We start from the raw sequence: 10,347 nt of genomic DNA, 5'->3' as shown, positions 1-10,347 counted from the left end.
AAAACTATAACTATTAAATTAATATATTATATTTTATAATTCCAAACATACTTATTTTAAGAGGGAATATATATTGCTTGAACGATTTACCAACTTTTATTCATGATTTTTTATAATTTATTGTGGAAAAACATTTATATTCATTTTGTTAGTTTAAATATTTTGATAGGTTTGATTATTTTATATTAAGTATGCTCTACAACTTTTGATATTATTTATTATTGAATTCCAATATTTTATTATCAATTCTAGGACACGGTTAAATCAATTAAAGTTTTCAATATATACGTTCTCTATTTTAGATATTTTTCTAGAAATATTTATTCAGTATTTTAATAATCCATTGTTTATACTTACTAATAAGGATACAAAATTATATATAAAACGTCATTAATATCTACATAATGATTTATTAAATTGATTTAAATATATTAAACTACTTATAGAATTTAACTATACAAACTTTAGAAAAATTTCAACTAAAATATTAAGTACAATTATTTCCTTTTACAATATCTACCTTACGAATTTTAAAACTATGGACATAACCTTTAATATGTTGATCTCAATCTAATTGACCTCACGTGCAATAATAAAATGCAAAATATTAATTCATAATCAACCAATAAGGACAACAAAAATTGAGTTAAAAAGATTTTTGTATTGAAAATGATATTCAGTTCGTATATAAATTGAAGTTTGAATTTCACAATATAGGAGAAAACATGATTGTGGAGACAAAAGTGACTACTTAAAATTATGTTTATGTATTAGTAATTCAATTCCATTTTTGGTCGTTGTACTCTATTTTATCTTCATTTTTGTTTGGTTTATTATGTAAGGATCTTACATAAATTTGTCAATTTATTTAATGGCAATTAATTGACTGTTTTTCCATTCACTAAGACCCGTGTAGATGCACAGGTTTGTAACTAGTTTCCACTTAAAACTTAAGTAAAATTACAAAATTTAAATTAAATCTAATTTGAAATAATGTAATATAAATAATATAATTATTTATTTATTTGAATAATATTTGATAATTTTAAATTAGTATTTTTCTCTTCTTAACAAATGAAGAGAAAAACTCTTTTATCTATTTCATATATTTTCCCCTAATAACGTATGTATGAATGTATGTATATATTATTATTTTTATTTTTATTTTTATGTCAGTTACACATATATATTATTATTTGTATCTTCTCACCAGTCATTCTCATGTGAAGAAACAACTTAAAATCATTTTAAATTGAATCCATATTTATGTACAAAATTAAAATTGATAGACATATACTAGTTTACAAATATAGGAAAAGTATAATTTGTTTAATAAATAAATATTAATTGTCAAACCAACATCTTTATTCAAACAAATAATTATTCAGAATCTTAAATCATATATAACATACTATAAAATGTATTAGTTATTGATCGATCTTCAAGAAAATGTAATCATGTAGTATTATTATATATTGGTATTTTTTCGACAAAAAGTATTATTAGTGTTTGAAAAACAGTTATTTATATCAGTAAAAGATAATGAAATCTGAAGAAATAATTTAAAACAGTTTAAAATTGAATCCTCCTTTATGTAAATAATTTGCAGACATATATAGGTTTATAAATATACAATATTGTTTATTATATAAATAAATAAGACATTTCAAACAAGTATTTCATTTTAATAAACAATTATTCATATTCTTAAAATAAAATTTAATATAATATAAAAGGCATTAGTTATTATTTTTTACAGAGTAAAAGGTATATTAGTTATTATAATATAAAATTTATTACGTATTATTATACATTAACATTAACATTAGTGAGTGAGAAAACAAATGAAGTCCATATTTACCAAAGTAAATGTAATGTGAATAAAATAATATAAATTATTTGCATTATTTCAATCATATTTGATACCAGTACATCAGCACGTGCAATTCATGGGATAGATTGTGAGTTATATATATGATATTAAATTTAAAATTAAACTTTGTATAAGTTTTAATTAACAAAGCATTATCATTAAATTAAATGACCTCGTACAATCTTTTTAAACAATTACTATTCATTAAAAAAATAACATTTATATAATTTAAATATTCAAATTATGAATAGCAAAAAGTTTAAATTTCAGATATATCATAGTATAGAGATAATTAAGACGTAACGTATTTTATTCAATCACAATTAATTTTTAACGAAATATTTATAACGTTTAATGCGAGTGATTGATGTGTAGAGTGTTCAGGATATCAAATTATATTTCTATAAATAAAAAGATTAAATGGTTTATATTTAAAAAATAATAATAATTTAATGATAATATATGATATAAGAACATAACTAGTTCAATAAATTCAATCTCTCAAAAACAATATATATATATATATATATATATATATATATATATATATATATATATATAAATATAAAGTGATCATGATTATATATAAATACATTAGTTATTAATTTTTTTTAGTGTTCTATTATTTATCAAAATTTATTTGATTATAATTGATATGATTTTATATATATATATATATATATATTATGTGTTGTTATTGTTCAAAAATCATTTTCAGCTCATACAAGGTCACATTTTTCTATTCCAAAAGATTGAAATACATAAATACATTATTAAAAAAATTAAACGTGTCATTATTTAACATTTATTTTATACGTTATTTCTTTATTATATTTTCAAAACTGTAGTGATTAATTCAGTTTATAATATTTGATTTGAAAATATATCCACAATACATCTTATTCAAAAATATTTGTAAAATATTGAAATATGTTATAATTAATTTTGTGTTCAATCAAATGTTATTTTATATATATTACCATGGAAATTTACAAAGTAAAATTTTATAAATCATTTTTTATTTTAATTGAAAAGCATAAAGTTGATAACCAAGTGGTTAGTTATCATGTTTGAAATTTAATAGGAAAAATTAAATAGGTGTTTATTAAGTATAATATTTATAATTATGTATAGATATATTTTTCTCACAAAATTGAATAAAGATATGAAATGATAGTTAAATTAATTAATAACAAATTATTTTGAAATTCATTAAGAAAATTGGAAATAATTCTTAAAAATCAACAAAATTCCTTATCTAAGGTTATGGTTTCAACATATGAACAATTTTTGCTTAAATAAGAAAAAAAAATCAATTAATAATCTTAATTATTATGATTGTGGTTGATTTAATAATTGTGTAAAAATGTATTAAAGTAATATAAATTATATTATTTTAGTTATATCTTTGATTTGAATATACATTTTTAATTAAATAATATTAATTTATTTTTAGATCGATTAAAAAATTAAATGATAGTTAAATTATGTAACGGAAAATTAATATTGATTGAAAATAATAAATGAGAATTGTTTGTATAACATATGTCGTTACTTAATATTATTATACCAAATTAAATAAATTTTTAATCCCTACAAAGCTGTTGTATTTCAATTTTAACCTATAATTTTTTCTTTTTGTACTTTGTAATCCTACAAATATCACATTTTATAATTGTAGTCCTTGTAGGGATTAAAAGCGCAATTTTATTTTTATTTTTTATTTGTAAAAACTTAAAGTAAAATACAATAATTTTGCAGCGAATTGAAATTTATCTAACCCAATTATGTATATTGAAATAGTAATTTAATGTTTTATAGTTTGTAAGCTTTGTTTTATATTAGCAGCTTGATTTGTGACAACCTTTATTTGAACCATATTTGCTAGTATTTTTGTGTTAATTACGTTTTGAGTCATTTTTGTGTTATTTTTGTAATTTTCCTTAACTTGAATTTGAACTCATAATCTCTAATCATTTAACTATTAGTTCAAATTGTTTGAACTATCCACTCTTTCAAACGGGAGTCACGTTGTAAATATTGTAAACGACAAAATCATGATATAAATATAAAAGAAAAATTAAATAGGCAATAAAATTATTTTTAAAAAAAGGGAAAAAAAAACAATTTAGAGAAGAAAATGTATAATTTTTTTTTTCTTTTCAAATGTTTAAAAATTATTCTTGTTATTTGTTTGAAATCAATTGTTAGCAGTATTACAAAATTTAATCATTTTGATTTGATTTTATTGGAGTAGAGTTTTAATTTATTGCAAAATAATATTTTTCCTTTTAGATATATTTTTTAAATATTTCAGTTTTTATACTTTGAAAAGAAATGCAAAACAATGATTCGTAATTAATTATTTAATTAGTGAAAATGAACGTAACAATTAAATAAATATTTTTCCATCATTTAGATATTTTTAAATTATATAACTCAATATAATTATGTTAAAATTCAAAACAATAATATTTTTCAATATGATTCAAAATACATATGAATAATTAAGTAAAACCTCAACAAAAATAAAGTTGTTATTAATTTTGAATTTAATAGACATGTAGTATCTCTGTAAAATAGTTTTATACTCTCACCAAATGCTAAATTACTATTGAGTCATATTATACAACTAATTCAAAAAAATTTGTGGTTAGACATAATAGACGACATTTAAAACATGTTTTTTTTCATTGATTTATTTGATCTCGAAGAATATTTAATTATTTAAATTATTAATTATCCCTTGCTAACAAATGAAGATAAAACTGTTTTATCAATGGAAAAAAAATATAATATTTTTGTTCCGTATAATATGTTTATCTAATATTATACTCTTAGTAATTTAAATCTAATTGTCATTCTTATGAAATACCACACTGTATCTTTTTATTCTGTATAATATTTCAAAATAAACATGTAAAAAGTAAAATGATGCAACAAAATAATGAATCATCATTTTTAGATATTAGGGTAAAACCATTTTACATCCAGCATACATACTTTTTAATTCCATATTATTATTTGTATCTTCTCATTAATCACTTTTTTATTTTGTGTTACTCTCTTGATATTTCACAATTAATGTCATTTCAGTAAAAAAAAATGTCTTAAAATGAAAGTCATTTATAATTTTTAATATAATTTTAATTAATTTTTTTCTTCCTATTTTAACTTTTCAATAATTACTATATACACAACTTCCAAAATATGATTATATTTTATAAATATAATAGTAAAAAATTAACTCAAAGTTAAAATGACTAATTTGATAACATATTTTTTCTCTTTATTTTAATTGTTATATTTTTTAATATATGCGTAAAAATCTTAAATTCTCGTGATAAGATTAAAACAACATAACTTGTATCTTCTCATTAATTGGTCTCTTTCTAAAATATACGATAAGTCAACAACCAGGCCAAACAATTATGTCACATTTATTTTTATAATATTTTTCTAATAAATTCATATAGATTCAAAAAATAATTGATATATTTGCAAAAAATTATTATCCAAATTGAATTAATATTTAAATCTTGAATGCACTTTTTTTAATTGTACAATTTAATTAATACTAGTTGCATCATTTAAAATACAATATTATTCATTATGCATTGATATTAATAATACATCAATATCTAACAACAATAATTTGGTAAAAGTAGTATATTCTTTTTCATTTTTACACTTTTTTAATAAATGCGTAATAATCAACTCAATTATTTCTGAACGAATGACTATTTACTGTATCATAACGAGAATTACTTTAATAAAAATTTGTATCAAAATAAATGTCATATCAATTTTTGATGCATGTATCTTTAATTATTACTCTCATTGTTTCACACCGTTTAAATTTTTTACACAACTATTAACAAATATAATAATTAGAAGAAAGAGATAAGTTATTTTAAGAAACAACTATTCAATATTGATGAATTTTGTATTTATGATCAATTTAAGGTATAATACTATAATAGAAGTTGTGTATATAGTCATGACTAATAGTTGATATAGAAAAAAATAATTAAAATTATATTAAAAATAATGAATAACATTTATTGTAAAGTCTTTTATTTTTTTTATTACAAGATACTCATTTTGAGATGAAGATAATATTATTTATATTACAATTCAATAAATGTTATTTAGACAATTTTAAAAATATTATTATATTTTACATTAATAATTAAAATAAATAATTTATTAAACGAATTATTTTTTATATAATTATTAATTTTTTAATATATATGTAAAAACTTTTTTTAATAAAATTATTCATATTCAAGTCTGCAACGAAATCCGCTTTCACTCATTTCGAAAACCCATGGGGCCACGACCTTTCACGCTTTTTTAATCCATTTACTTTTCTTGATTTTTTCCATTTCTTTGATTTTTTCCATTTCTTCTCTTCCTCATTGGTCAGTGACGTAACCTACCTCACCTACCCAAAAAGCCACACCGTCCATTTACACGTCCAAATTCATCCCAACCCTCAAATTTCCAAATCAACACTAATCGCACGATATACACTACCATCCAACGGCTCACAATCATCTACTAGAACTTTCCATCCTTCTCTTCCTTCCATTATATTACGTGTTCTTCTTCTCATACACACACGCTATTCACTCTTGGCTTGTGCTCTCCTCGTGTCACTAGGTTAACCTTACCATTTTCGTTCTCAGATACCAAGGTTCGCTCTCTCTCACTTTCTCAGCTCAAAATATCTTCTGATTCACCTCATTTCTCAATATACTTGAACCGCTGCTAGTTAATTTTATAGAATCAGTGTTTTTAGATCCGTATTTTGACCTTGTTTTTCTTCGATAATTGCACATACTCGATGATCTGTTTCTGTTTTGTGATTTTTCGTTTTTATTTTTTGATTTTGTTACAGAATCATAAGCTATGGGAAAATCTTACCCAACCGTCAGTGCTGATTACCAGAAAGCCGTTGAGAAGGCTAAGAAGAAGCTCAGAGGTTTCATCGCTGAGAAAAGATGCGCTCCTCTAATTCTCCGTTTGGCGTAAGTTTTTATTTCCGTTTTGATTATTCTGATAATTGTTTTCTGCGATTTTGACTTTATAGATTGTTGTGCTTAGTATGTCTGATCGTTTATGTTTGTGCTGAATTTTTTCTGATATTTTGTTCTTATATTTTTGTGATGATTTATCTATGTGCTTAATATTTTCTGATTTTTGTCGCTTTATATAGTGCGATGATTTGTGTGATTAATATTTTCTGATTTTTTGTGCCTTTTTTCTGATGTTTTATGTCTTTTTTAATATTTACGAATTGTTTGCTTTATTTTGTGATTGTTTTTGTACGCACTCATTTTATGTGCTTAATTTGTGTGTGTAGATGGCACTCTGCTGGTACCTTTGATGTGAAGACCAAGACCGGTGGTCCTTTTGGAACCATTAAGCACCAAGCTGAACTTGCTCATGGTGCTAATAGCGGTCTTGATATTGCTGTTAGGCTTTTGGAGCCACTTAAGGAGCAATTCCCTATCATAAGCTATGCTGATTTCTATCAGGTATAACTTTCTTGTTGCTTTTATTATTTTGCTAGATCTGAATTTTATTTTTTATTTATTTGAGGTTTTGTGCTTAATATTTTGTTTGTTAAATGTTTTTTTTTATGGTGTAACACAGTTGGGTGGTGTTGTTGCTGTTGAGGTCACTGGTGGACCTGAAGTTCCTTTCCACCCCGGTAGAGAGGTATATTTCAAATTTTTTACCACTACTGAATTTTCTCTAGATTGATCTTACTTGTTAATCTTTGTTTTAAAATTATGATGTTTAAATGTTTAACATATATATTTTTTTTTAATTTATAATTTCATTTTGTCTATCTTGTTGCCATTATTTGTGATGGTGTGTGTATAAAGTACAAATTTGGGCGTGTGGGGTATTTCAATTCAAGTAAATCAATTATTGGTTACAACTTTTTCGGAATCTAGTGATTGTAATCATATCCCCGGATGCTTTTTATACTAAAAGTTGCTCTTATTCAGTATCTTTTGTTTATATATATATATATATATATATATATATATATATACATATATATATATATATAACTAGTGAACTCCTCCAACCACCAAACTATCTTATGACTTTGACTCTCAAATTATTATTAACTTAGTGAAAAATGTTAAAACACAATTTAAATTTCTTGTACTTTCACATAGTATTATTTTCACTCCCTTCAAATCCATATTGGTATACATTGACGTCCTATAATATGAGTTCTTTGCAATTTTTTATTACGAGCTCCAAGTTTTAGTTTGTGTAAGCGTCACCCAAGAATATGAGTGAGAATGTGTCAGATCGATCGACAAGAGCTTACGACTTAATCTATGTCAGGGTCAAGCTAATTTCTTTTTAAGGCGTAATTATATTTTTGGTCCCTCTAATTTTTCATCTGCGCGATTTTGGTTCTCTTAGTTTAAAATGATCGATTTTGACCCTACACTTGTTTTTTTTTTCCTTTCATTTTTTTGGTCATGTGACATTATATGGTAAACTTTTTAATTATTTGTCATCACATTATAGAAAGCATTTAATTTTAATTAATTTTTTTACAAAAAATATGTATTTTTATAAAATAGTATATATATATATATATATATATATATATATATATATATATATACTTAATTTGGTTGCTAATTGTGGTCCCTTTATTTTGGTTTATATAACAGGACAAGCCTGAGCCACCACCAGAGGGTCGCTTGCCTGATGCCACCAAAGGTTAGTGCTGTTGATTTTTTATGTGAATTTATGATTCCTATGATTGTAGTATTTTTGTTTTGGCTCACGGTTTTGTTCTTGATTTTGCAGGTTCTGACCATTTGAGGGATGTGTTTGGCAAGGCTATGGGGCTTAGCGATCAAGATATTGTTGCTTTGTCCGGTGGTCACACCATTGTATGTAATTACTTTCAATGTCGTTCTTATTTTGAGCGTAGTATTAGTCACATTGAATATTCAAACTGGTATAATTATCGAAGCTTTAAGCGGCTGCTGCATTCTGATTGTAGTGGAGTTTATGACGTAGAATCTTGTGGTTAAATTCTAATGTTGTTGTGACTTCGGTTATACCAATTGTTATTTGCAGGGAGCTGCACACAAGGAGCGTTCTGGATTTGAGGGCCCATGGACTTCCAATCCTCTCATTTTTGACAACTCTTACTTCACGTGAGTCTTTTCAACAAAGCTGTCTTCCCTGCATTTCTTTTTTTCCAGTTTTAAAATCGTATTGACATTGTTGATAAATGTTCAGGGAGTTGTTGAATGGTGAGAAGGAAGGCCTTCTTAAGTTGCCAAGTGATAAGGCACTTTTGAGTGACCCTGTATTCCGTCCTCTTGTAGAGAAATATGCTGCGGTATGTACATTCCCATAGTCTTGACATAATATTATGGTCAGAGTATGAAATGGCATGTTGATGATAAGGAAGTTTGATATTTCTTGATTTCTAATGATTGCAGGATGAAGATGCCTTCTTTGCTGATTACGCTGAGGCTCATCTTAAGCTCTCCGAGCTAGGGTAAGTCATCATATCTCTTAATGTTTATCTTTGAAACTTATGATTAGACATTGAATATCGTTGTTTGTTGAATTCTACAATGTGCATTGGAAGTTGATTCATTTTATGTATTTTTACCTCCCAGGTTTGCTGAGGCCTAAGCAAAATAGTTGGTGTAAGGTGTTTAGAGAGGCTGGGGTTCCCTGATTCTTCCATAAATTTCACAGGCGTTGGTCTTATATTTTGGTTGCTTTTGGATGTATTTTGTCAGACACGATGAATGTGAAGTTTGATTGTTTTCTTTCTTGTTGATCCTCTATTGAAATAACATTGTTAAAGAGGGTAATCCCCAGCTTTTTCCGTTAAAAAATTCTCCGATGTTGACTCTTACTACACTTCCAAATCTATTAATGCGTTTTCACGATAAGTCGCTTACGCAGACTATATTAACAATTTAGTAGTGTTTTTTACAACTGTATATTCAACTAACTTACTCGGCATTTAAACTTTCCCCTGATAAAGCGCAAAATGAGCATGATATTAGTAATGCCGATAGTTTAATGGTGTTTTATGATTTGCATTAACAACCAACTAAACTATAAGCGGGAAATCATAAACATAGCACGTGACTGATGTCTTTACAGTACCTCTCAGCATAGTCTAAACTTTAATGTTCCATCAATATCTAGTGCCTATGTAGTTGACGAATGTAGTTGTTGCAATTTACGGCTAATAACACAACTCCATCAATATCTTTCAACAACTCATGAAACTGCAAAACAATAATCCATTTTGTAAACTTTGTGGTCTCAAGGATTTACCTTTCATATGCACTAGTACATCATACTCTTTTCTAGTATATATCCGAGGTAACAACACTAGATTATCTTAATTACAAATAAAATATTAGAAAAAAAAACGATGAATAGTTCTTCAC

At 24.8% G+C, this 10,347-nt stretch overlaps 1 protein-coding gene across 1 annotated transcript; it reads left to right on the top strand.

Moving 5' to 3' along the window:
* The first annotated feature begins 6,431 nt into the window (after positions 1-6,431).
* LOC101497640 (L-ascorbate peroxidase, cytosolic) lies at positions 6,432-9,800 on the top strand. Its single transcript, XM_004505886.4, has 10 exons — positions 6,432-6,572; positions 6,777-6,906; positions 7,242-7,416; positions 7,535-7,600; positions 8,587-8,635; positions 8,726-8,811; positions 9,002-9,081; positions 9,167-9,269; positions 9,373-9,431; positions 9,556-9,800. Exons 2-10 carry the CDS (start codon positions 6,788-6,790, stop codon positions 9,569-9,571), a joined length of 753 nt encoding a protein of 250 aa, XP_004505943.1. The 5' UTR covers positions 6,432-6,572; positions 6,777-6,787; the 3' UTR covers positions 9,572-9,800.
* Positions 9,801-10,347: the final 547 nt, after the last annotated feature.

The sequence above is a fragment of the Cicer arietinum genome, chromosome 6 (assembly GCF_000331145.2).
Source record: "Cicer arietinum cultivar CDC Frontier isolate Library 1 chromosome 6, Cicar.CDCFrontier_v2.0, whole genome shotgun sequence".
In the NCBI taxonomy this organism is placed as follows: domain Eukaryota; kingdom Viridiplantae; phylum Streptophyta; class Magnoliopsida; order Fabales; family Fabaceae; genus Cicer; species Cicer arietinum.
The sequence above is the reverse complement of the archived record's forward strand: the minus strand, read 5'-3'. Positions and strand labels throughout refer to the sequence as shown.

What these genes read in the sequence shown, in the direction of transcription:
- LOC101497640 (XM_004505886.4), top strand. Translation starts at nt 6,788, where the DNA reads ATGGGAAAATCTTACCCAACCGTCAGTGCTGATTACCAGAAAGCCGTT. An exon ending in CCTCTAATTCTCCGTTTGGC is followed by an intron (nt 6,907 to 7,241) that starts GTAAGTTTTTAT and finishes TTGTGTGTGTAG; the next exon opens with ATGGCACTCTGCTGGTACCT. An exon ending in CTTTCCACCCCGGTAGAGAG is followed by an intron (nt 7,601 to 8,586) that starts GTATATTTCAAA and finishes TTTATATAACAG; the next exon opens with GACAAGCCTGAGCCACCACC.